This window comes from Seriola dumerili, unplaced genomic scaffold (assembly GCF_002260705.1).
Source record: "Seriola dumerili isolate Sdu_G_001 unplaced genomic scaffold, Sdu_1.0 BDQW01001815.1, whole genome shotgun sequence".
Taxonomy (NCBI): domain Eukaryota; kingdom Metazoa; phylum Chordata; class Actinopteri; order Carangiformes; family Carangidae; genus Seriola; species Seriola dumerili.
This window is the reverse complement of record NW_019176070.1, coordinates 73702-99511: the sequence shown is the minus strand read 5'-3', so window position 1 is coordinate 99511 and position 25810 is coordinate 73702. Positions and strand designations below refer to the sequence as shown.

Here is a 25810-nt window from a genome sequence, read left to right as displayed (position 1 = left end):
GCCTTGGTTCCCTTTGATAACAGTCGTCTACGGTGTAGGATGCGGTGGTGAGCTGACACAGCTCTTGTACACATTTAGTTTTGCCTCGGGATGCTGAGTAGAGCTATCTCTGAATTTTGCTCTGTCTCAGTTGAGCACATCCATTTCATTATTTTTGAATAATTTCCCAATACACATCACACATCACATTTACAGGAGATCCTTTGTCCCTACTGCCACCAGGCTGTATAACATCTCAGGGAAAGGAACTAGACTAATTTTATTATTATTATTATTATTATTATTATTATTATTATTATTATTATTACAACTACTAGTGAGCTGCTGGACACCTGAATTTCCCCCTAGGTGATGAATGAAGTATCTATCTATAATATATTTAAGTTAACTAAGGCTTGGTTTAGCTCTGCCAAAGGAAAATACTGTGATGAAATAAAGAGATAAGTCCGACTTAAAACAAATATTTTTTCCTGTTTCTTAATTTCCTTCCTCTCTCTGACTCATACCTTTCTGCCCCTGCCCTGAGAGCAAACATTGACATTAGACCCACTACTTTGCATGGGTTGTTCCTGAAACCTAATCGCTGCTGCGGACGCTTCAATGCTGTGTTCAAGTCAAAAGTCTGTTTAAGCAACGCTGTTCAGCAGATGATGTTACTCTGTCGTGGCGTGGATAGATTGTTGCACAAAGCAGTCAAACTACATAGAGGACGTAGTATAAATCCCAGTGAGTATCTGCATAAGATCGGTGACACGGCAGCACTGTTACTGTGTACACACGAGGAGGAGTTTATATGAGACGTCTCCATGATTCAACTTCCTCGTTTGTAATGGGCGTTGCGTTCTGAACTTCTCTGAAAGGTGTGGCGATTTTGACATACTGTGAAATTCCTCCCTTGACATCAAACCTCTCCTCTCACATAGGTAAGACGAAAGACGAAAAAAAAACAATATTCTGACTTTATCCTGATTTTTTTTTTTTCGTTTAACGCTTTGTTGTTCAGCAAAACTGTATTTCACATTGCAGCGATCGAGATTAAAATGTTATGGGTTTGATTTTTCTTCAGCTCTGTTCAAGTGTCCACTAGACTACGTTGGATGACCCAACCTTTTAACAGTCAAATCCGGGTGGTTACTGTGGAGTTACACGCAGACATTTAGAAGAATAATCCATCGTATATGTTTATGTTACTCGAGGTGGTTCAAACCAATAGCACTGACGGTCAGAGGATGAAGTTGAAGAGAAATGTGCAGACAGCAAAGACAATCAGTCATAAGTGAAGAAATAAATTCTATCACTACGCAGTGATATGAAGATATTAATCCTATATGATTTTTCTTCTCCCTAGATTAAGACTGTTTCTCTACAAACACAACAATGTCTGTTTGGGTAAGTAGTTGTAGACAATCTGTGAGTGATGATATGATTTAAATCAGAGGTTAGCCCTAATATAAGAGAAAATTACAGGTAATAATGTAAGCATGTTTGTTGACTCCTTTTGTAGGATGACTTGGACCTGCTCTTAGACTCCCCCTCCTCATTGACTGTGACTGTAAGTTCAACATACCCTTACCTTTTTCATGTGCAGGGCCTGTTCATGGAGATGATGATAATGTTGGTTATGACTATTATCATTCAGTTTGCTAATGCTTGAATGGATAGTGACATATGGGACAGCTCAGAATATAAGATATACATAACGGCATGGTTACTGGGTGATCATTTTTCAATGTGAGCATGTGCTGTGTGTTTATCAGTCCAGTGCAAGAGGAACTATAAAGGACAAGGCAAACTTCAAAGTGGAAGAAGATGTGGCTGCACTAAGGAAGGCCATGGAGGGCCTTGGTAAGCTAATGAGTAACCATTATCAGCCTATATCAGAGAAACATGTAAAGCAATTGTCAGTTTGTGGAACAAACTTCATCTTTTATGAAAGGTTGTAAAACTTTCCAAGTGCAGTGTGAGTGGTAAGCCTGTTTTGTGTTGTCCTCTTCTTTATAGGTACAACAGAAAAAACATTGATTGAAGTGTTGACCCAAAGAAGTAATGCTCAGCGTCAGCTTATTGCCAAGGCCTATGAGAAGGGCACAGGAAGGGTACATAACTGCATATTTATTTTCAGATATTAATTGTGGGACAAAGAAAAAATGAGAGCTGGAGTACAACATGTGTTGTTGTTATTACCTTCCTCCATCAGAAATTAGTAGCTGACCTGGAGGGTGACACCCATGGAGACTTTGAAGACTTGTTAGTAGCCTTGGTAACACCTCCTGCTGTCTATGACTGTCATGAAGTCATCAAAGCCATCAAGGTGAGATTGTGTGTCCAGCTCAGTGCTGCATGATGTAATTTATCTAAACAGACTTAATTTGCTTGAGATTTTTTTGGATTTGTGAAATTTTACTATATCTGCATTTATACTCTAAGAACTCTATTATCATTAATATTTTTGTCATCATTTGCTTGCGTATATCACATTTTGTGTGCATTACATACAGGGCGCAGGGACCACAGAGAGTACGCTGACAGAAATCTTTGCCTCGAGATCCAACAGACAGATAAACACCATATCTGAAACATACCTGGCAGGTTTGTATCGTCTACCCAATGTTTTTGTAATTGGACAGATCACATAGTAACTCAAATTATTGCGAAACCGCTGGCAGAAGTTCATGATGCTATGTGGCTGATTATTTTGAAAAACTTAATTTTGTGCTGTTTCATTCAAGAAACGGGAAGGTCGCTGATTCATGATCTGCAGTCAGAGGTGTCTGGAGATTATGGCAAAGCACTGCTCACCTTGGCTGAGGTACTGTATATTAAAATTAAAGCAGTGATGTGCTATCAGAAGGTATTTCCAGCAAATGAGAATCAGACCCAAAGCTATAAATTTATTGTAGCCAGACAGCAGCTACATTCCTATCCTGTCTCAAAAAATGTCATGGAAAAAAAAAAATTAACCTACATTTTCTTTTTTCTTCATAAATAAAGAATCTACGTAACAAAAAGCCTCATATGAAAAATAAGTTTCATATTTCTTATCTAGAACTTCAGATAAAACTCATATTTTATTATGTAAGACAAAACGCAGTTGACACAATAATACAATCAGTCTTCAGTAAGAGGCTTTAATTGTTTTCTACAAGATCTGTAAATCTTTGGGAAGCTCTGCTATGACGTGAAAAACAATATTTACTTAGATGTTGAATTGTGACAAGGATATTAAAAATTAAATTCAAAAAGGCTCACCACTTAAATGGATTTCTGAGCAAAGGACAAATTAATTGAATTTATTCTATTTTCTTCTTCATCCTCACAGGGAAAGAGAGACGAGAGCACCAATGTGGATACTGCCAAAGCTAAAGCAGATGCTAAGGTACGTTCGCTACATTTAAATCATTCATCATGTAACCAACCCTTGTTTTCTCATCTCTTTCTGTGTTTTTCAATGTTGCTCACTGCAGCCACGAAGCCCATGTAATGTAGCAAGCTAATGTAGTGAGCATGTGGTAGTTTGAATGAGGTTGTATGGATGCAAAGAAATCAGAGCAGTGGCATTAAAACCACTGTAGAGTTTAGTCAACTGTGTCAGACACTTCTTCACTTGCTAGTTTGATATTTTTAGCTTGACCTCATATTCAATGGGCTCGAAGGCACCGCTCACATCAGTTAACACACCTTACTTGCTTATGTGATGCCAGTCTGAACCTGCTCACTGTTCCCATGCTAAAATCCTTTGAATGACGTCATGCAGTTTCTCTGAACTTTCCACTGACAGAACAATTGGATTTAAAGTGTAAAGCTATATATTCTCACACTCATTTTCATTCTACCCAGGCGCTGTATGAAGCAGGGGAGAAGAAGTGGGGTACTGATGAGGACAAGTTTATTGACATCCTGTGCCACAGGAGTATTCCCCAGCTTCGACAGAGTGAGTGCACCCGTTACATATTTTCTTAATAGATGCAAATCTAATAAAAAACAAAATTAAGAGTCTACAACCATGCTTGTGTACTCTTTGTGGCTGTACTTTGGAACAATGGTCCATTGAATGCTAATGTCATTATGCTAACATGCTCTCAATGACAATGCTAATGCAAGCAGCTATGCCTACCATCTTAACCATCTTAGTTTAGCATGTTTTAATGTTAAACTTCGCTAGTTAGCACAAAACACAAAGCTGAGGTGAAGGGAAATGTCATTAGTTACAAATAAATCTAGATGCTAGATGAAAAGTATTAGTTATTCATTAGGATTCATCCCCAGGGCACCATGGACAGTTTTCAAGACATTTCACCAAGTCAAAAATTCAAAAATGTTCACCTCATGGTGGCACTAGAGGCAAAGTTAGGAGTGATTATGATTCACCCTCTGGGACCCATGAATATCTGTAAAAAAAAAAAACGTCATGTCAATTCATCCAACAGTTGTTGAGATATTTCAGTCTTGACCAACGTGATGGACTAACCAACAGACCAACATTGCTATTTCTACATCCACTACTTTTTCACTGGTATTTCTAGAGCAGCCACTGTGGTGAAAAAAAATCATAAGAGAAATCTGTTAAACAGGAAAAAAAAAAAGTTGTATTCAAATCTCTGTTATATTTTGGCAGCTCTGGTTGAGTACAAGAATATTAGCAAGAAGACTCTGCAGGAGAGCATTGAGAGCGAGATGTCTGGAAACATGGAGAAGCTACTGGTGGCTGTCGGTGAGAAAAATGTGCCTATTTCTCACTATACCGTTGAACACTGGTCCATTTTTATTGTGTTGTATCTCTATTCTCACGTGAGATAAGTAAATCACTGCACAGAAGTTATCATAAAAAATGTTTTTCGTCTGTTAACTTATTTTTCTGTCTAGTTAAATGTGTGAAGAGCGTTCCTGCATACTTCGCCGAGAGGCTTTTCAAGAGCATGAAGGTAAGCTGTGCAAAATGTCCCATCGAAATCCACATATTGTTTGGTGGCTGTGTGTGCCCTTTTTATCCACAGTAGACAATTGCATTGCTCACTAGTGGTGTGGAAAGGAATGTTAAGCCACTGTTGTATTGCTGCTGCTTTGTCAAAATGTGCAACATTGGTTGAAATGTGTCAACAGGTGCTAAAGCAGCAGATAACAGAAATGTAAAGCTATGCAGACACAGAGGCAGCCGTTATTTCATACTACAGGATATTACATTTGAAGTGAACAAATAATAGAAGTCATTACTGAGAAAGTAGATACTGCTTCTTCATTTGATCTAGCACGAACCTATTTACAACTGTTTGATCCCAAAATTCATTGTGCTGCTTTGTCCAGGGTTTAGGGACCACAGAGTCCTCTCTGACCAGGATACTTGTCAGCCGCTCAGAGATTGATTTGTTGGACATAAGAGCCGAGTACAAGAAGCTGTTTGGATGTTCCCTCTACTCCCAGTTAGAGGTCAGTACATACACCCAAAGAAAATCTCAACATATGAATATAAATATTCAGCAGTGGTGAAATATCAGTGTCTTGTTTTAGACATTGGCCAAGAATTATGTTTACATGTCCTTAAACCATAAACACGATTTCCTGTTTTTGTTTCTGCAGTCTGAAGTTTCGGGCAGTTATGGCAACACCCTGAAACATCTCTGTGGCCAAGACGACTAACTCCTCCCATTTCTTGTGATGTGAAACATATGGTGTAAATTGCAGCTTTATCAAAAAGTAGACGTGAAGAGCTGCATCTAATGATAATGATGACCAGTCACTTACCTTTTCATTAGATTCATACCGATACATTTGCCTGAGCTTAGCCGGGACGATGACTGGAACTAACCATTTCAAAATGCTTTTTAATGTGGAATTCCAATAATGTGCAACTAGATGTTAATGTTTTCACTACCGTGCCGTGTAGACTGGATGATTCAAACACCAACACTTCAACAGTAGCTGAAATTCATGCATATGAAGTTGTTTATATTCCATGTGACTGATATAACTGCTAACGTCTAACTTCAGTATTATCTTGTGGTATATTGTAACACAAAAAGCTTTAAAGTTGGCAACATACACACAGATAACCAATGTCATAACTTTAACATTTAAAAACACATAAGAATGCCATGTTCTACTATTGGATGTGAGTGAGCAAAGAGATACGAGACAACACCATGCCATTTATATAAAAATACTTTTTTATTTTAGACCTTTGTTTATGTTGCTGTAACCGACTCCTACACAGGTCATCAGGACCTTGTCTCCCCCTTTCCTTTCGTCTTCTAAAGGCTTCTGGACCTCGATCTTGAACATGATCTGGAAGAAATCTCTAATGTGTCTTAGGAACTCGATCCTGGAGAGACAGCGAGACAGATGGGTAGAGGAGGGAGAGGAAGGACAGGAGAAAGTTAGTAAGAGAAATGGGGGATGAAACTTCAGTTTAATTTTTATGCTTTATTGCTTACGACATATCCACGATTTTACACTTTATAATCCCAAAGGAGAGGCGTTCACCCTCTGTTGGATAAAATATATTCCAAATGTCAATAAATAATACAAACTGACTTCCTAGAACAATGCTCTGGGTCTGCGTCATGCTGTTTGCTTCAGTAAAGGTAAAAGGTCATGAGTCCCATGTTTTGCCTCTAATGCACATTACATTAAATTCTTAAAGCTACGATGTCAAACACTTATATGGAAAAGACAATTTACAGAGACAAAAAAATGCATACATTTAAACTGAATTTTATAGTTCTTTCAAAAAACAAAACAAACAAACAATAGATGCACATCAATGAGGTAACGGGTCATTAGCATTACCTGAGTAAAGGGAAGAATGTATTGTGATGGCACTGCCAATCTTCAGTTATCATAGTACTGTACTTGAGAGGGACACAGCACCGGTACCATGATAACTGAAAATGGACAGTTCATAGTTCTCTCCTCGTTTATGGTGACGAGCGATGTCTGAAAATCAGCTTTGAGTTCATCTGTTTTTATTTGTCTCCTTTACCCTTTGACATTTGAAACGATTTATTTACTAGCACCTCTGAGTCAACAGACACTGACCATGTAAATGACCGTGTGAATGAACAGCTGGCAAAGCACTGTGATAATGCAAGTGTTCAAAAGTATGTGAGAAAATTTGAAAAGGATAAAAAATAGAGATCAAAAGCTGACTGAATTTAACTTGGGCTTGTTATTCATCATTTGAGAAAAAAAATTCTATTTAATTAGAATAATTCTGGCACATAATCAGCAGCTCATTTGCATTTTCTCTTAACTTTTTGAGATGTGTCTATGACAAAAGCTTGTTTACTCTGGGAAATCAGATTTAAGTGAAAATTAGTTCTCTTAAAAAGTCCTTGTATTTTTCCAGTGAAAATCATGTTGTTTATTTGTTCAGTATTTTGTGCCCAACAGTGGGTCAAGAACTTTGGATTATTGTCTCTTGCCAAGTAAGCACTAGTAGAAGAATAACTAAATGTAAGGTCCAGTGTGTTCTACATTTGGAGACAGTGTATATTAACTTATGAATAGACCATGGGTCTGTTTGTAAAGTTCATGGGGAAAATAGCTTACGTATATGGGGAGAGGGGTCCGAGCAGAACCTTCGACACATCCTGTTGGCCAAGAGTCATCAAGAGCAACGCCAAGCTCTGATTGGATGAATCCACGCAGCCGCCCTAAAACAGGGAAAGAGGAGGGGGATGAGTTTCAGCAACAAAAACAACAGAGAAATACGTCATAGAGGTGGAGATGTTTAGAAAGAACTCGGCAACCCCTTGACAGAGGGACTGATTATCTCAGGTCCAACACTGATAGCTATCTACATGTGAAAAACATAGTGGGAATCCATGAGGTCATTTGTGGGTTAGATTTTTTTCAGAAGATTTAGGCTGACAGTGTCTTTTACACAAACACAGAACTAAAAACTATTTGGATCCAAGTTAAAGAAAGACTTATGTTCAATGCTTCAAAACAGACATCTTGAAGCGAATACGTTTTCAATTCTTAAAAATTGGGCTGGAAGATTTTACCTTTATTTTTCATTTTTGAATTCACCTGTGCATTTTAATCTAAAGTACACCATTTTTATTTCATCAGCTTTTCTTAATGACAGTGGATGGTTTCGGCTATAAGTTGCTACTGTGACATTTCTTCGTTTCTACTCACATGACACTTTCTACAAACACAGTTCTTCATATATCCTAGCAGCAGTTACCGAAAACATTCCTCTCCTTTTTTTCCCCCCATAGAGTGCTGCATTTTCCTGTCCCCTCTGACCTGACCTCTGATCATAGCCCTTTACCCAATTTACCCCTCTTTTCCTTCACATATGAGATATTTAGAGGACAGAGGCTCCACTCTCTGTATCCAAGTGATCACATGCCATCGTGATTACTCGATAACAGTTATGTGCTACTCCCCAGCCCGTATGAAGAGGCCTATGCAAAACTGGACACACCCAAGAGCATTTTATAAAATGAAAGAACTTTAAAATGGCTGTCCACTGTCAGCAAGACATTTACCATTTCATGTCCTGCACTAACCTGATATACAAATGTGTAACAGCTTGACTGCAGCTACACAGGATCACTGTCTTGTATCCTACTGTGTCTCCATTCTAACTAAATAAGCATGTGGCCCAGTCATCCAGTATTTTGGCATCGTGACAGCTTGTCAGCAGGAATATGATTCAATTACATAATCATATCACTGCGACCACATGGCAAAAATGTGGTGACATTGTTTTTATTGTTGATGAGGAGGAGATTTTGTTAACTACATTCCTTCCACAGGTGGTTGAGATTTATTAGACTTGGTCAAAATGAATTCAAATACTTCATGACTTTAATTATGCGCCCTTATGGAGAATGGCAACTTCATCACAACCTATTTCTAAAATTTTACTCCATTAAAAAAGTCTGAAGAATAACTATGACTAATTCATTTTCCATATTCTAACAGAAGTTTTTATCTTCTTAATGGTTATTACTTTTATGTTACAAATGTTTTCACAGTAAGCTTCCAACAGTCTGCCTAGAGTCAGTTATTCATATTTGTAACAATTCACACAAGACATTTTACCAAACAAAGCATGCTGTTTGCCTCCAGTAAAAACTCGACAGTGCTCTTTAAAAGGAAGAAACTTGGATTAAACTTTAAAGTGAGGTTTAACCCAACTTCAGTAAATTCCCTCGAACATTGTCCGCAACTTGGAGAGCAGATAAGTTTGGCTACTGAGAAAGTGTTGTGCCCGAGCACCTTACCTTGTTGTGTTGCTGATCTGGACTACACAAGTTTAAACTACTTCAGCTTTTCCAGAACATATTATGCATTTCAAACTATAAAAAAATAATGCCTCAACACCATTTCCGACAGCTGGTTTCAGGCTGTGCCTTCTAAAGGAAACATCACACAGTTAAGATGCCCCAAGAGGCAAGCGGCCACTAACCAGCCACGAGGCCTTATGGAAAAGTCCCTTAAATCCTTCAAGTAAATCACACCCCCCTTTCCCAACAGTCAAATAAAGAAAACGTGGGCGCAGACACAGTCAAGCGAGTTCTACTGTGACGCAATATCGTGTCAAATTTACAGACTGATTCGACCTAAACAGGTAAAACACAACATTGAGTGGATAACAACATGTTTTGCATTTGTTAGCTTAACCGTGAACAATGCGGTCAGTCAAGGCCACGCTTCTTTCCTGAGAACTGATTTCAGGCCAATTCAGAACCCTTCAACAACAACCTGAGATGTTCTGAATTTAGCGAGAACCCCAAATGACAATTCGTCGATTAAAAAAATAGGAAATAATAATCAAACTATAATCAATACCTGGGTGAACAATGACTGGACCGTTGCCTTGAATATTCAATGTCTTCAGCCTCATTGTGTAACCACTACTGTGATTTTTTTTTTTTTTTTGAACTTGTAGCTGTCAAACTGAATGTAATCACAAAAACAGACACTGACATGTAAACTCTCACTGTCAACACAAGCCCACACAGCGTTCAGGGATATTTTTAAATTTCATAAAAATTAATCAATTTAGTATAAATAAACTAAATTTTAAGAGCACCACTTACATCAGCTCCTGCCCAGTGTTGATGTTGCTGCCAAAAACAAAATGTCCATCGTGTAGCTTTGGTTTACTACAAGCAGACTGTACTGATTAACCATAAAACAAACAAGACGCGCACACACACAGAGCGCCCATGCCCTTTAATGCAAATCCGGCAGATTTCTTTTCCTTTCTCAGTTTTTTTTTTTTAAATTAACAATCCCAGCAGGAGAGTCACATCCATTTTACTCCGGTGTTGTCCTTTCTCTCCTCTTCTCAGCTGTAGCACTCACCCTGCCCTCCTACTGCAGTTAGGTGTTAAAATCAGCAGTTATTCAAAAGCTGTTCCAACACGGTGAATCTACCTGTTCTGCCAGCAGCTGTGGCTTTATGAAAAAAGGGACAAAAATGTTTAAAATTGACGGATTATTAATCCACCATCCTCGAAGTCTGCTACACAGAAACATCAGCTCCCCACTCTGTCGCTTGGAGTTAAGAAGATGCATCCAACAATATTCCTCTTTCAGAGTTAATCAGCACTACCCTGACCAGCTAACTGGACTCACATGGCTCCTATGAGAGAGGGGTGTGAGGCAGAGCCATGTGGAGCCAAACTGAAGTCACAGAGTCACTGGATCTAATTGTATATATTCTGATGAAGTGGGCTCTTTTTCCTGTGTGACTATGGCAGATTCTTTGTGCGTGTATATGTTTATAGTAACAACCATGTCCCTTTGTCTTACAGCTACTATTGTAAGTCACAGTTGGGGACACACTACATGAGTAGAAAGATACTGATACATAAAATGTGCCTTTGTGAGAGTTTTTTTTTCTGTAGCTGAGCAAACACTATTCAGCTGACATGTCACCTAATCAATTAAAATACTGCTGTAATAAAACAGTCACTGACATTTGACCTCTGGGAGGTCTATCTATGACTTCAGAGTAGACTCACACAGCATATTTATTACAATTAATTCAATGGTGTAGAATTAATACAATAAGTAAGTAAGTGGGCATTCTTTGCTAGTTTTGTTGACTTGGATGTTTCAAGAAAGTTAAAAAAGGGAAAAGGTAGAGAGCCACCAACCAAAGTAACATATTAACGAACCCGTGGTAACTGTGTGGAAGAAAAACAGGAACTGATGAAATGTAGCCCTGTTGCTAAAACTGGTCTCTTCAGCTGCAGAGGTTTCTTTCTTTTTTTTCAATTTTACCGACTTAAAATTATATATATACGCATGTTAAATCATATTACATGGGGATGAGAAATTGAAGCGCTTTGGTCCATATGCTGTGGACAGTCAGCAAAGATGAGAAGAGTAACCATGCTCTATTTTATACACTTCATTGTTATCTTCAGTTTCTCCACATAAAACAATATAGGTTAAACTCTGTCCTTTCAGACTTAATAGCGCAGAAAATGCCTATACACACTTTTCCAATACACAGACACACTTATGTGACCGCTTCCTCAAGCAGGCTACAGCATCCATCTTAATGGAGCTAAAAAATTGACTGATTTAGAATGGAAATACCCTGTAGTTGCTTTCTACATTGTGGGTCTGACCACAAACAGTTTCTCACTTGAATTCCAGACTTGGATTGATGGTCATTACCCAAGAACGCTGGTAAACAAGGGCAGTGAAAGTCATTGTTGCATGCTGGGTTTGTAATGTGTCTTGTCTGTTTATGTCAGGTATTCCCCAAGAATTTTGAATCCGACAGTGACCTGCAAACCGATCCTCCAGCTGCTGCGTGCAAGGTAACTAAGTCCTGATATCAACTTACAGTGATAATGCAGATTTTCCAGCACAGTAACCAAACAAAAAAACAAAGTGGATTTTTGAGGAAGTTAAACTTTAGCATCATATCATAACACTGCATTCTTCACTGTGGAAAATCAATGCAGTACAAGAGGTTACATATAAAGTTTCACTGTCATACTTGCTGGAGAATTTGGCTTGAGCATGAAATTGACTAAGAAAAAAAAATCCCTCTGAAAATATTTAATAATACATTGTGAGAATCGTGTGCATGTGGATCTATTCTGTAAACCAGTATCAGACGTGTTGGATGAGAAGCTGTTGCTTTGTAGCTCAGTTGATGAAAGAGGCTTCAGTTGCCTGCAGTATTAGAGCAACTGAAACCAAAAACTCTGTGGACAATGATGTAGCAAAGCCTTTTGTTCGCAAAGCCACACTGGTTTAATTTTGTCTACTGCCTTTCTAAAACACAAAGCACATTTTCACAGTAGGCTTCTTTTCAATATAAAAAAAAAAAAAAAAAAAAAAAAAAAAAAAAAGACTTCACGCTGCAAATCAAAAGCACACCTTTCCTTGTTCGATGAAAACAGAGCCGGGATGTTTATGAACACACGGCCTGTTTGGGCAAATGATGAAAACTATGGTTTCATACACATTTCTGATTATGAATGTCAACATCTGTTCACAGTGCACAAGATCTTGACTACACTTTTAACAGCAGCCTAGCTAAACCTGTAGAATCAAAGAGGGTTACAGTACGTCAAATAACAGACTTAAACAAACATCCAAAGAAGGCCTAAGGCAATCTGATCTTATCTTCTCTTTGATGATCAACCTCAAAAAACACAACACGGACACGTGTGTTAATGTGCTGTAAATGTGGTCTTTGCTGCGCTTACCCGATGTACTTCCTCCAAAAGTAGCTTGGCACAGTTCCTACCGAGGTCCTCTGGCAGTACAGGGTCTCCCTGCCCCTGCGGCGTGGACGACATCTCAGCACTAATGAAGGAACCATTCAGCGTCTCAGCCACCAAGGTCAGACCAAAACCTGGAGACCTGTGGTTAACCGAAATTATTTATTAAGAGTCTTTTTATGAATATGTGTTGCATGACATACAGAAACACACAAAATAGCCGAAACTTACCAGCTTATAAATGCACAGTTTTACTCACTTGCCCGAGTTGGCTCCTTTCATGTGGTCAGTGTAGATGTAGATGTCTGGAAGGAACTGGTTGAGGACGGCTCTGGCAGACTCCACTATCCTGTTGGCCATCTGAGGAGAAACTCGCACCGAATACCTGGGTTTAGACTGTCAAGGCTTGCAACAGTGAGAGTTTGTGAGTGTTAAACAAACTGTCATCTTGCTGTGTACTTTCACCAATATTCATTGATGAAAAAATGAGTTCCTCCTCTGTAAAGGGCACAAACTAGAAAAACAATTCCCTGGCATCTAATACAAATCCAGGAAAGTCCCCTGGGCCTTACACTCATCCTGTAAGCAGTAACCACCTCAACTCACTCACAATATTGTGTGCTACCAAATTCCAGGCAACATTTCTGATATTTATGATGAGATAAGATGCCAGAACTGATTCAATCTGTCAACAGAAACTTATTCAACTAATTTGATTATCAATTCATTGTTTAAGTAATTCTTAGGCAAAATGCCAAAAAAAAAGTCTTGTTCAAGCTTCTCCGATGTGAGTATTTGCTTCTTTTCTTTGTATTATAAAGTGTAAACTAATTATCTCTGGCCTTTGGACTGATGGTTGGACAAAACAGGACATTTGTAGTTGTCAAGTTAGGCTTTTGGAACATAATGTGTTTTATAAACAAATGATTAATCAAGAAAATAATAAGTACATTCATTGAAAAAGAAAATAATTGTGGACTGAGCTGTGAAAAAGGTTATTTTTTAATAACTATTTGTATTACTTTAATATTGTGTACAGATGAAAAACAGCCATTATGTGAGCCTGGGAAGGATACGCCACTCCTCTGATCCTCTTGATCTTTCCCGGGTCAGTCAGCTGGACTGGCCTGATTGTCCTGCGGACAGGACATGTGAAAACAACCTCTCCTCCCCCACCCGGTGCCATCCCCCTCTTCACCACCTGAGGGAGCAGCAGCAGAGAAGAGTAAGACCAAGAAAAATCAACTAACTAACTAACTTTCTTTAAAGTAACAGCAATACAAGATATTTGAAATTGCCTCACCTTAAGATCAAAGCCCTCTCCATCAATGCCAAACTTCTTCATCAGAGGAAGGGCTGTGGACTTCAGCAGGTCGACCTGCAGGAGAGAAACAGCGTTTAAACCCTTAAAACATGCAAAAATTTGAAAATCATAACTACTTTGCAAAAAAACAAAAGTATTATGTAAAAAATAAATAATAATAAAAAAAAAGTGATTGGTTGATAAAAGACCATTTCTCATCACAGCAACAAGCATAGATGCTGCTCGGTGTTTCCATGACAATACCACTCTAGTGTCTGCAGTTCATATTTCTTATTGCCTCCCTGGTTTGTTATCAACTTTGAAACAATACAGCTCATAGGAAAGAGCAAAAAATGGATGATGTTGAGTCTGAGACTGGATTGCTATAAAGATGAAACATGTATACAAAGACAGCGGAAAAGTATCTGAAGATAAAAACGGGACATTCAGAGGTAGTGGGCTTCGAGTGGGTCACAACAAGGAAAACAATCTGCTTTTGCAAATGTATAATGTGAACCAGAAGTTGTGGATGTTTTAGCAATTTTCCAAGTCAATATACCAACTACTGGATTGTTAGAAAAACATGACTATGACCCTGACCTGCTGTGTGACATGACTTCAAAGATGCAAACTGCACAGACACCAGCTCTTCTCAGCAACACTGTTGACCTTAACTGGCATATAATTGCACGTAATGATGTGTGCACTAGAGGGCAGTGTCCATTTTGATTTGGGAGTTGTGCACTTAACCACAACATAGTTTACATAGCATGCAGAAGCATGTTTCAGCTCCACCCAGTATGATCATGAGCTAGTAGAGTCAGATTTAAACCAGAAAGACAGAGGTAAGAAACAGTGTATTGGTTAAAAGGTGATCAGAGGGATGAGTGTGCATCCTCACAGTCGGGTCAACTGAGTCATTGGTGACTCCCCTCAGAGTGGCCTTCAGAGAGTTCTTCATAAATGGAGCCAGCATGAGCAGGGCTTCCAGATAGTAACCAATCGAGCGCTGCGGGTTACAGTCATGTTCCACAGTACCTCCATACAACAAGCCAGGCTGGTAGAATAACACAGTACCTTGAATGGACAGAAACAGGAGGACAGTGAGTGAATCTACAGATTTACTATTAGCAGTTTTCTCCCTACAACACTGAGATTTATAGTCCTATTATAACATAATCGCTATTACCACAATGATAGAGAGCGCTTCCACAGAAAATTATATATCTGTAAATTTTCCAATTAGTTAACACGTGAACTGAGATTCCTTTACATAAAATCGGATGGTTTCAGTTATAGCCATGGACATCACTATAGCTGAAGCAACATGCAGAAAGAAGCAGAATGACACATCATATAATATTATAAATGGAAAAAATAACGTGGAAAACAATTTAAAAAATCCCATTATTCACATTCAAACTATCTGTCTGTTGTTGCTGCACTATGATAAAGAACATAATTACCCTTTGACAGTAAACAGTAATTAGATAAATCGCATAGTCTGCGACAAAGCTACCACTGCAGCTATACACTCACCAGTTTGGTTGATCTCTATTCTGGAGCCATTGGTCACTTTGTCTAACAGTCTGATGAAGCTGGCCTCAAAATCTGGAGAAGACAAATAGGACAGAAAACAGAAAAGAAGACTTTTTAATTTAAACTAAATCAAAGTCTGCCATAACTTTTTAAGTCTGCACCTAGGTTAAGGCAAAAATAATGCATTTTTGTATTTTTTTTTTTAAACTGTACCAAAACATATGGAGTCGAGCAAGTGGAAGGAAAATTCTTGAATTTACAATGGTAACTTCTGATAATCCTCACTCACATATTCCAAGATAAGTGAGTCAAATAATGTAAAACAGAGCTCTTCGGTGCTCTTGAAATGTAGAGCAACCACACAACTTAGTACAGTAACGTGAGATAACATTTATCTCACATTTACACCAATACTCTATCGATTCCTCACGTCCGACGCCCAGTGATTAACCACACTCCCAACTGCGTAACAGCTAGCTGGTTAGCCGCCGAGCTAACTGCGACGCCACATGCAAAGTGAAGCTGCAACTCACCGCGGAGCCCCGGGTCGTTATCTTTAGACCTTATGTTCTTGATTTTAACCCGCTTCCCGCTAAGTGTGGAGAAAACTAGCCGCTGTCTGAAGAAATTGCAGCCGTCGTAGGCGAGTCCCTGACTTGCCATGTTATTGTTGTTTCTGACTGTCGTCAGTGGAAATCCACGTGTGTTTGTCCAGGAAGACGTTGGTGAGATGCGAGGATACGGCAGAGCAAGAGGGTCATAAATATTTTTTTAAAAGGGTGCATTGTTGAAGTTGGCCACTAGATGGAACCAGATTACCATTCATTAACACAAAGTGGGAGTGGTTGAATGAAAACGTTGCGTCTTAAAGGCACAAAATGTGATCAAAATGTAAACAAAAGGGAAACTACCGATATTTATACGGATTATCACTTTTATATTTCTTTAATAGGGATTGTAGGCGTTAAACAAAGTAAAATACCTTAAACTAAACTCAAAATTATTGACGGATCTTTTTATAAGTCAACCTAATAATTAGATCCAATCAAAAAGTTTCAGATGTTCTCAAAAGTATTAAAGCCCTAATAAAGCCCGGTAATGTCTGTAAACATTGTTTAATTCCTTTAAAACGACCAACACCTCTATAATATTTTAGAAACCGAATATTAGGAAGCAGATGGGCTGTTCATTTCAACCTGCCTGCCAATCTGCACGTCTGTCTGCTGAAAGGATCGAGGTTCGGAAGGGATTAATCACCGCTACCTTGCCAACAAGCCTTTTCCGCCCGAGGACCAATTGCATAACCGTGTTATACAATAAATACATCTCCACTAAACCGTTAACAGCGGAATATGCGAGGAAGTTTGTCAACACGCTGCAGAAAGGGACTAATTTCGCTCGGTGTGCGTCGTCAGGGAACTGCATCTTCATCTGCCCCCGCCGCCACTGAACTGGCGAACAGTTCTCATCTTCTTCCTCCTCCTCCTTCTCCTCCTCTTCCTTCTGTTTTCTGCGGGGCTGGGGGAAATAAAAGTCAGGGTCCAGTAGGAGTTTAGACTGCCTGGAAAAGACGCGCCCACTCTTGGTTACGTTGCGCATTTCTTTGGGAAAGAAAGAAAACCTGCTCCGATCCAGTCTTGGCTGAGCATCCAGAGCGGATTGTTTCATGGGCAGGATACAGTTTTTCTACTGCTAGAAATATCTGTTTTAGTAAATGATCGTCTAAAGATGGTTCTTCAAAGGATATTTCGTGCTGTCATCATGGGACCTCCGGGGTCGGGGAAAGGAACAGTGTCTGCACGCATAACCAAAAGTTTTGGACTGACTCACCTTTCTAGTGGGGACATTTTGAGAGCCAACATCAACGCTAAAACCGGTAAGATAGAGATGTCCTACCACAAACAAATACTATAAGTATAATCTTGAATAAAATCTACACAGGTCAGCATGTTTTAGTCCTTAAGTAAGGCTTCAAAAGAGACACTTGAGATAAGTTATCCCTACTCTTTTTCTTCCTGGAGCATCTGCATTGTTAGAAATAACTTCAAAAACTTATTATTGTGATCAAAACACAAGAAAGTTGTGGCCTACAAAAAGAGACTACTACACTACACAATTAGTGTTATAATGTGAAAAATAACTGCAAGTTTGTTTTCTGGACCACTGTGATAAGAGCACCACTCCTACAGTTTTGTTTCTTATCTTTATCACAGAGACAGGATATAAAAGAAGCTGTGCTCTCCTTAGTCAAGGTCAAAATGGTTTGTAGGGTCATAGAGCATGTTGTTTTATGTTTATAGTGGAAACACTGGAGGCCCGCTACTTCTCAATATCACCTTGATGATAAAAGAGAGGTGTAAAGATAAGAAAGACTGTGCACCTTTGTTCCTTGGCTATAGATGAAGGTTTGTGCTATCACAGCTGGATGACACAGTAACTACAAGACTGGACAATCTCACAGCAGTAATTTGGGGCTGAAGTGAGGTTTGGAGACTCCTGCAAAGGCTGCTGCTGTACAGCCGAGCTTTAACCAGTTTTTTTCCTCTTCGTGTTATAATTTCATACTGTGTATGTGCAGGCATTGTCGAGAGGCTCAGTTTAACTAAATCCTTGTATTGTTGGCAGCTGAGCGGCTCCACTGGAGCAGCTGGCAGTCAAAGCAGTTCTTCTTATTGGCTTTTCCTGCTCGAATTTTCAATCTGAACCGGTGACCTTCCACTTCCTGAGACTGCCTCACTCTCACACTCCTACTGAACATCTGTAAAGCCCTTTTTGGGTGAGAGCACTGCAGATGAACTCTATCACAATGTATTAAATTGACTGATACATTTACAGGTAGACAAATCCTCCTAAGTTGGTTCTTTACCAGTACTTACCTTGCTTAACTGGTTGCCGTTCAGCAACTGTACTTTCTGAACACTTTGTCCAGGGTTCAGTGTGCACACCCAAAACACACTGGTGTGCAGTCTTTATATGTGTCACGTATTCAATACAAAAGAAACAGAAACTTATTTGTCTGTATTTGTTGGAGCAACACAGAATAACACCAAGAGGTCCTCTCTATGTAAAACAATCGTATGACATGTATTTCCTGTATGCAGCCCATGGTTTCCCAATCAAGTTTTAGCCATTGCTCTATTTCATAGTGACATCAGAGTAGTATTTAAGCACAGTCAGCTCATTTCTGGAAGGCTTGTCAGGAAATTCCTTTCTTCAGCTGAACTCTGACCAATTACAGTGGAAGTGACAGGAAAAAAATCTTGTGCCTTAACCTCCTAAACCCAGATTATCCCTTTAAAATTTCCATTTGCAATAAAGAAAAAATGTCCCACACTGTGTCACTCTATACACATATTCCTCTGTGTGCTTGTGCAGCTTGATTATAGTTACAATATCATTACACTGAGTTAGATATTCAGATCCACATGGCAAAACTGCACTAAGACATGAAATGAAAAGACTGTTGAAGCAGCTAAATTATGCAAAAAATACAGCCAGTCTTTCATATTGTGATTCAAAATTGAGTTTAGAAATATCAAGATTCGAAAAATTTAGTTGAGAAAATTATCCTTTTATTTTGTAATTAGTATGATCAGCATGCAACAGCACCCATCTCTGTGTTTCTGTGTGTGTCAGAGCTCGGCCTGTTGATGAAGTCCTGTATTGATCAGGGTCAGCTGGTACCCGATGACGTCATGTCCCGTCTCATCCTGAGTGACCTGAGAACATTGGGCCAGAGCAGCTGGCTGCTCGATGGTAAGTTTGTATCACCAGTCAGTCGCATTATGATTTTGGATGTCCTCCTCTAGTTTAGATTTCAGCAGAGGGATGTTTGTAGTCATCTGCTGAAAGTTTTCTTAGACGTCATTTGAGCTTTTGCTTTTTAATTCAAATCCCGGCACAGAGTTTTATTTTGTCTTTTGTCTTTCCCCTGTCTCTCTCTCTCACTACTAGGTTTCCCTCGTACAGTTTCCCAGGCAGAGGCTCTGGATGACACCTACAGTGTGGATACAGTTATCAACCTCAATGTTCCTTTCCAGACCATCAAACAGAGGCTGACTTCTCGCTGGACTCACCTTCCCAGTGGCAGAGTCTACAACATAGATTTCAACCCACCTAAAGTTCCTGTAAATACATCCTCTCTTACTCAGTAAAGACATTGCACTTAGAATAAAATCAAACATAAATATCCTAATACTTTATTAGGCCAACAATTGGCTTTACTTTTTCCATAAGAAGTAAATCATACTGTTTGTTTGAAATGAATTGTTTTGGGGTTTTGGGAGTGGAAAATGGAAAGTGGAAAATGGAAGAGAGAGTGAATGAAAAGGAGAAACGAACAGTGACAGACCAAGAAAAGATAAAACAAGAGGCCACTTCATTGCTGTGGAAATCCAAGTGGGGACCTTTGCTCTCGTCCAATGCAATCATACACTAGTAAACAGAAAGAGACGTGGGAAGAAAGAGGCAGGATGGGGGCTGCTGCAATTTAACAGGGACACATAAGAAAATAAAAAAATCATCTCAGAATCCTCTTCATTTTCACATTATCCACTTGTATATGCATTATTGCATGCAACTGCTATGGTAACCCAAGTTCCTGACTGTTTAGGTTTTGTGAAGATGTGCATCAAGCAGATCATTTTATTTATTTATTTATTTATATCAGCATCAGCAGCTTTTTGTGCATATTGCATCTGTTTCCATGGCTACAGATAGAGCTCTTTGAGAATTGCAAGCAAATACTTTAGAAAACAGTGTCTGGCATTGATATTATTCTCTGATCTTTTGCCCATTTACATATAGTTGTCAACATCTCACATCTCAACCTTGACAGGTTTTTACAGTGACCTCACAAAACATGGTTTTGGTCTTGTGAACGCGATGTCTCAGTAAGGCCTTGAGGGAATTTCTACAAACTTGGTACAAACATTCACCTGGACTCAAGAACAAACTGATTTGATTTTGATGGTTAAAAGTCAAAGGTCACGGTGGCGGTTTGTAGCGTTATTCTGATTGGTTGATTTGTAGCCATGCTTTGGTTGGTTGGTTGGATGGTAGGCTTATTCCCTTGATTGGTTCAATCAATTGGTGTATCAGTATTATATATAATAGCGAGGATAATGAGTATGCTGATTATATTAGTAATCATAATAAGATATTATATTACTATTTCATTTCAGTTGTGCACTGTTACACTAACAAGTTTGACAAAGTATAGTCTTCCAAACTTTTTTGAGCATATTTTTCTAGATGATTAACAGCTCGTACGCCTACAGTCATGTGTGCTTGTTTTTTCTGTTGCGGTGAATTGCAGCACCTTCCTGCCAGATTTCCTTCACAGTCTGATGGAGTAACAAATCATTTATAGTTAAACATTGGCTTCAGTCTATTCCTCACCATCATGTTTCAGAGCGTGCAATGTGACAGAAACAGACATAAAAACTGGAATAAAATCATTCAATCATCCCTTCATGAGGTAAAACACTTTAATCAGGTTCATCTACCCAGATGCAGAGATCTGAGTTCAGCTTTCAGATTAACTTGAATTATTTGAGGCATGAATTCAATGAGGTGTTGCAAATATTCCTCAGGAACTGTGCTCCATGTGAATCACTTATCTCATGCCAATTCAACACAGAAGTGATCTTTGGGGCCTGTGCATACTTTCTTGAGTAAACTGAGGATACAGTCTATGAAAGTTTCATAGTGACATCTCCTGGTGAAATATACAAGAAGTAGACTGATGCTCTGAGGGGGTGGAGCTGAGTGCTAAGGTTTACATATTTGTGGTGTTCAAATGATGCTCCACTGGAACTAAGGGTCATGCAAATTCACCTCTACTCCATTATTATTATTATCCTTACCTTGAACCTTGGGGTGCGCATTCCTCTTTGTGTGGTTTGATATAGTGTCAAGATATTTAGAAACAGAAACATTTGGACATGAAGCTTGCTTACTATGCTGATCCAGTGACTTTTCCTCAAATGCCATTATGAGATTTGTCCAATACTTTGATTTATGACCAAATACAGTACATTCAGCTTCAGCTGTAACTTGTGTTCAATGCTACTCAGCAAATGTACTGCATGCTAACACGCTACACTGGGATTATGATGATAGCAAATGTTTCCTGCTAAATATCAGCATGTTAGCATTAGCTCTCAGCTCAAAAGCTAATATGTGCAGCCTCACTGAGCTGCTCGCATAGCTTAGACTTTCAGTCCTGTTTTCACTGTGGTCCATTTTCAATAATGTTCTCAGAGACATCAGGTCACTGAAAACTTTTTGTGTGCCCTGCAACAAAAAACAAAACAAAACACAGTATGTCTTGTAAAGAGTGAAATAAATAAAGCACTCTCCAGGCTGTGCCACTAAACCCCAATGGTGTCAAAGGATATAGAAGTGAGAAAATCCACTTTGCTACATGTTAAGTTAGATTTAAGCCTTTCATGGAAGATAATGGAACATGTCACTGTAGGAAAAGTAATAAAACGAATGATTGGTGAATTGTATTTAGCTGCTGCAGTCTCAGGGTCCTGGTATTGTTCATGCTGGCTCCCTGTCACACTGCCATGGCTTCCTGAGATACTTGAAAAGACCAGAGGCACCATTAATGTTATTAGTGACATACCTGCTTTTCCTACTGTGTCAAGTCAAAATGTCAGCCTCTGTAGTCATACCTCCTGCTACTGCTTCAGTTTGAGACCATCATTAGAGAGATGACCAGCTGCTCTGCTGGCTTATGTGTAAACCTATAGCCTATAACAGAAACACAGTCCTTACATTGCACACAGGGTGGAAATGCAAAAAATCTGTAATCATATATTAAACATCTTTCAACATTATTTAGCTTTACTATTGCCAGCCTCGTCTGCCCTCTCAGTCAACTGGCACCACTTTGTGTTTCTTGAGCAGTGTTTACATTCCAGACCCTGTGCTGCGTCTGGGTTTGTGCTGGACAAATCCTGCTCATTGTTGTGCACTAGTGGTTGTTGGAAGTTAATGCCTGAAGCATTCATTTAGCAACTCTGCCCTCAGCAGGTTTCCTCCCCTTTCCTCTGGTAAACATTTATTGTTTATTATTCAGCAGTTACAAAAAAAAATGTACAAAATCATTCATTGCAAAAAATAGCATGCATTTAAAAAGTACTATTAGAGTATGGTGTGCAGGTGTAACCACACTGGTTCATGTGTTTTCTCCAGGGTTTGGATGATGTGACAGGAGAACCACTGGCCCAGAGGGATGATGACACACCAGAGACAGTGACACGGAGACTGAAGTCCTATGAAACCCAGACAGAGCCTGTTTTAGAGTACTACAGGTAGGAAAATACAGATAAATCAAAATATAGCTTAACCTGCTTGCATATCTGTGCATCACTAGGACTCACTTAATCACAGAAATTAATGAGGCAAGTTGGGCAGATGTTTGACCGCATTACAGCATGTCTCATTGAAGTCTAGTCCTCCTTTTTAATATGTGTAAAAGTCTACAACCAAATACTAAACTACCTTGACCTTGGGCTCTGTCCTCCCTGCACATTCTTCACAGTTGCTTGCATGACTGAAATACTTAAGAACCACATTCCTGGAGGACAAAGTAACAAGTGCAACCTGTGCCTTTGTCCTTGTTACAAAAATGAAGTGAATACAAATATTTTAAACATGTATTTTTAATCTTTAAGCTTTACAAGAAACAACAAAACCTAGGCAAAAAGCACAAAAGAAAGCAGGAATACTAGCAGACTTACGAGGCTGTGGACCCAGTTTATAAATGCATGCATAATAATTTCTATTTCTGGGTTAATTAGACAGGAAAACATATCATAGTGTTCCCTCAAACTGCAGGGATGTGCTTAGCTAGTGTCCCACTTAATTTTAATTTTACCACAATGTGTGAGAAGCTGTTCATTTGATTAAAGCACAGAAAACTCCAGACTAGAAGAAAGAGATAGAGGGTTCAATTTAAAGGGTGAAAAACAGTTCAGCCTATTTTAGATCTATGTGCATTTAGAGCTAATTAAAAGATCAATCACATATTTTTCTAATTGTGTTGTAATATTGGAATAATAGTTGAAATAGTGACTGCAAAAAAAAGAAGGATTTTTGTGTCTCTTTGTCTCTCCAGGAGTAAAGGTGTGCTAGAGACCTTCTCTGGGACAGAAACCAACAAGATCTGGCCACATGTCGAGGCTTTCCTCCATAGACGACTCACCTCTGTCAATCAAAAAGTTGCATAGAGAGCCTGAAGAGAAAGGTGCAATAAGTCTTTAAGTTTACCAGCAGAACCCACTCTGTACGCATCGTCCAATCAAGGTGTCACTTTCTGTGAAACAAGAGGATAGCTGTCTGTGTGATAAACTACTCTGATGGTTCAACCTGTCGTCAGGTATCAATAGTAAAACTACAGATGCTGTTGGAGAAACCCCACATTTGAAGTGCATGTTGTACTACCGTTGCACTGTTTCCACAATGTTGCTGAAATCACTTTGGCAAACTCTCAGGACGTGTGCATAAATTCCTTCAAACATTAGTCGTTAGAAATCACACAGATTGTATCTCTTCTATGATGTGCCTTTAAAGAGCCACAAGGCATCACTGAATCAAATATTAATATCCCTCATGATGAGATGTTGCAGTACGACAGGAACAGTTGTTTTGGCTGGTCCTGTCTGGTGAATGCAGTCAACCTTAAGGAGGAGTGGAGTAGTGTATACATTTTTAACCTTTACGTTTTCTAGTTGCAATCATGAATTATTTTCTTAGTTGATGGCAATTGACAATATTGTGGGCATGACTAAGGTATTTGTAACTGCCTTATCGGGACTGTTTGTAATGCAGTGGGTAGTTGCTCTAAAGGGAAATGTGCCATGTTCTTTAGCAAATTTCACTTTTGCACTCAAGTGCCTCTCGCTGCTTTTGGAAAAGTACCAGATAGCTCAGTGAATGTGGTTTGTAAATACTTTCATGAATATGGACCACTGATTGAATAATGTTTGAACTGACTTATTAGGCTATATTGAATATTTTTTAACTTCAAATTAAACCATCATTGTTTAACAGTTTCTTTCAAACACCTCAAGTCTTAACAGTGTTGCCTCTTGAATGCGCCGCTTTCCATTTTAACCAGGCATTCTGACCAAGTCTATAAACATGTATTGATGTTTGCCATTTACTATGACTTGACAAGTGAAAACTTAACTGTAAACTATAATAACATTCAAAGCAAAGGAAGCCTGTCGTCTTGTTAGAATGTATAATAGCGTTCAAGGTTGATCTGCAGTTGTGTATTTGCACTTTGGTCTTAAGAATGTTTCACCATGTTAAAAGCCACAGAAATGCTAGTCTGCCTCGCAGTGTAGTACAGATTTATGCAGTGAATGTTTCCTGAATTGTACAGTGTGTATTTCTAGACACTTGAATACAATGTGTAAAAGCACATCTCCTCTTCATAGACAACTTACAACTATGTCGTGAGTATTTATTATGGATCACAATAAACTTCTGAGACTAGTTACTGTATTTAGTGTATAATTGTACACCAGAATAACATAACTGTATAGTTTCCCAGTCATTGTTTTAATTTGACAGATTTCAACAGGAACATGGCTGCCTCTACAACAGTTAAGTGAGTAGCCAACTGATTTAACATTGCACTCCTATGACATTGTCAGAATCATCAAAGTTGATGCCGCAGAACCATATATATATATATATATATATATATATATATATATATTTTTTTTTTTTTTATTCCACTCATTCTTTTTCCTTTTTCCTGTCAAAACCTGGAGTCTGCATTGCCCAATGATGCATCTCAACAATCGGTGGCGTTACCCTTTAAGGATTTAATGATAAAGCCATTTCAGGCTGCTCAATTTTAAATGGTCAGCGACATCCATTGTATAATCACTGCAGGTCTACACAGAACTGTAGCAGTTGACAAGACACAAACATTTAGCACTGGTTTTATATTTGAGTTTCTTACAGCAGCACAAGAAGCCAAATCTTACTGTTGCCTACTGTCGATGCGGAAGTGTAACACCAATAACTTTCCTAAAGCTTATAGCTTAGTGACAGAAACTCTTATACCAAGCTTCAAAAACACAGGATTTATAGTAAAAAGTCAAGAGACACTGCCACAGGTTTAGAACAGCAGTTTAAGCCCAACAGTTATTTTGCATAGTTGAGTCGTCACTGTGGACTAAAAAAAAAGAAGAAAGAAAACATACAAGTCCACTAGAGCACATTCTTT

General features: G+C 38.8%; 3 protein-coding genes across 3 annotated transcripts; 2 read left to right on the top strand and 1 right to left on the bottom strand.

Moving 5' to 3' along the window:
* Nucleotides 1–828: 828 nt before the first annotated feature.
* Nucleotides 829–6037, top strand: LOC111238944 (annexin A3-like). Its single transcript, XM_022768677.1, has 14 exons — nucleotides 829–923; nucleotides 1349–1389; nucleotides 1505–1552; nucleotides 1758–1845; nucleotides 2002–2096; nucleotides 2198–2311; nucleotides 2499–2589; nucleotides 2730–2809; nucleotides 3320–3376; nucleotides 3838–3931; nucleotides 4616–4711; nucleotides 4864–4922; nucleotides 5302–5424; nucleotides 5575–6037. Exons 2-14 carry the CDS (start codon nucleotides 1378–1380, stop codon nucleotides 5632–5634), a joined length of 1017 nt encoding a protein of 338 aa, XP_022624398.1. The 5' UTR covers nucleotides 829–923; nucleotides 1349–1377; the 3' UTR covers nucleotides 5635–6037.
* Nucleotides 6038–6143: 106 nt separating this feature from the next.
* Nucleotides 6144–16290, bottom strand: rcl1 (RNA terminal phosphate cyclase like 1). Its single transcript, XM_022768674.1, has 9 exons — nucleotides 16086–16290; nucleotides 15553–15624; nucleotides 14915–15090; nucleotides 14014–14088; nucleotides 13787–13911; nucleotides 12970–13095; nucleotides 12696–12852; nucleotides 7546–7649; nucleotides 6144–6316 (listed from the first exon to the last, which is right to left on the bottom strand). Exons 1-9 carry the CDS (start codon nucleotides 16213–16215, stop codon nucleotides 6163–6165), a joined length of 1119 nt encoding a protein of 372 aa, XP_022624395.1. The 5' UTR covers nucleotides 16216–16290; the 3' UTR covers nucleotides 6144–6162.
* A 337-nt stretch (nucleotides 16291–16627) lies between these two features.
* ak3 (adenylate kinase 3) lies at nucleotides 16628–25070 on the top strand. The gene is made up of 5 exons (XM_022768678.1): nucleotides 16628–17428; nucleotides 19189–19308; nucleotides 19507–19679; nucleotides 22759–22877; nucleotides 23684–25070. The coding sequence occupies exons 1-5, from the start codon at nucleotides 17281–17283 to the stop codon at nucleotides 23793–23795; spliced, it is 672 nt and encodes a 223-aa protein (XP_022624399.1). The 5' UTR covers nucleotides 16628–17280; the 3' UTR covers nucleotides 23796–25070.
* Nucleotides 25071–25810: the final 740 nt, after the last annotated feature.

Coding starts and splice junctions, on each gene's coding strand:
- LOC111238944 (XM_022768677.1), top strand. Junction 1,846..2,001: donor GAAGGCCATGGAGGGCCTTG/GTAAGCTAATGA, acceptor TCTTCTTTATAG/GTACAACAGAAAAAACATTG. Junction 3,932..4,615: donor TATTCCCCAGCTTCGACAGA/GTGAGTGCACCC, acceptor ATATTTTGGCAG/CTCTGGTTGAGTACAAGAAT.
- rcl1 (XM_022768674.1), bottom strand. CDS start 16,215: ATGGCAAGTCAGGGACTCGCCTACGACGGCTGCAATTTCTTCAGACAG. Junction 15,091..15,552: donor AATAGAGATCAACCAAACTG/GTGAGTGTATAG, acceptor TGTCCATTCAAG/GTACTGTGTTATTCTACCAG. Junction 7,650..12,695: donor TTTTGGAGGAAGTACATCGG/GTAAGCGCAGCA, acceptor TCCCTGTTTTAG/GGCGGCTGCGTGGATTCATC.
- ak3 (XM_022768678.1), top strand. CDS start 17,281: ATGGTTCTTCAAAGGATATTTCGTGCTGTCATCATGGGACCTCCGGGG. Junction 19,309..19,506: donor GAGCAGCTGGCTGCTCGATG/GTAAGTTTGTAT, acceptor TCTCACTACTAG/GTTTCCCTCGTACAGTTTCC. Junction 22,878..23,683: donor CCTGTTTTAGAGTACTACAG/GTAGGAAAATAC, acceptor TTGTCTCTCCAG/GAGTAAAGGTGTGCTAGAGA.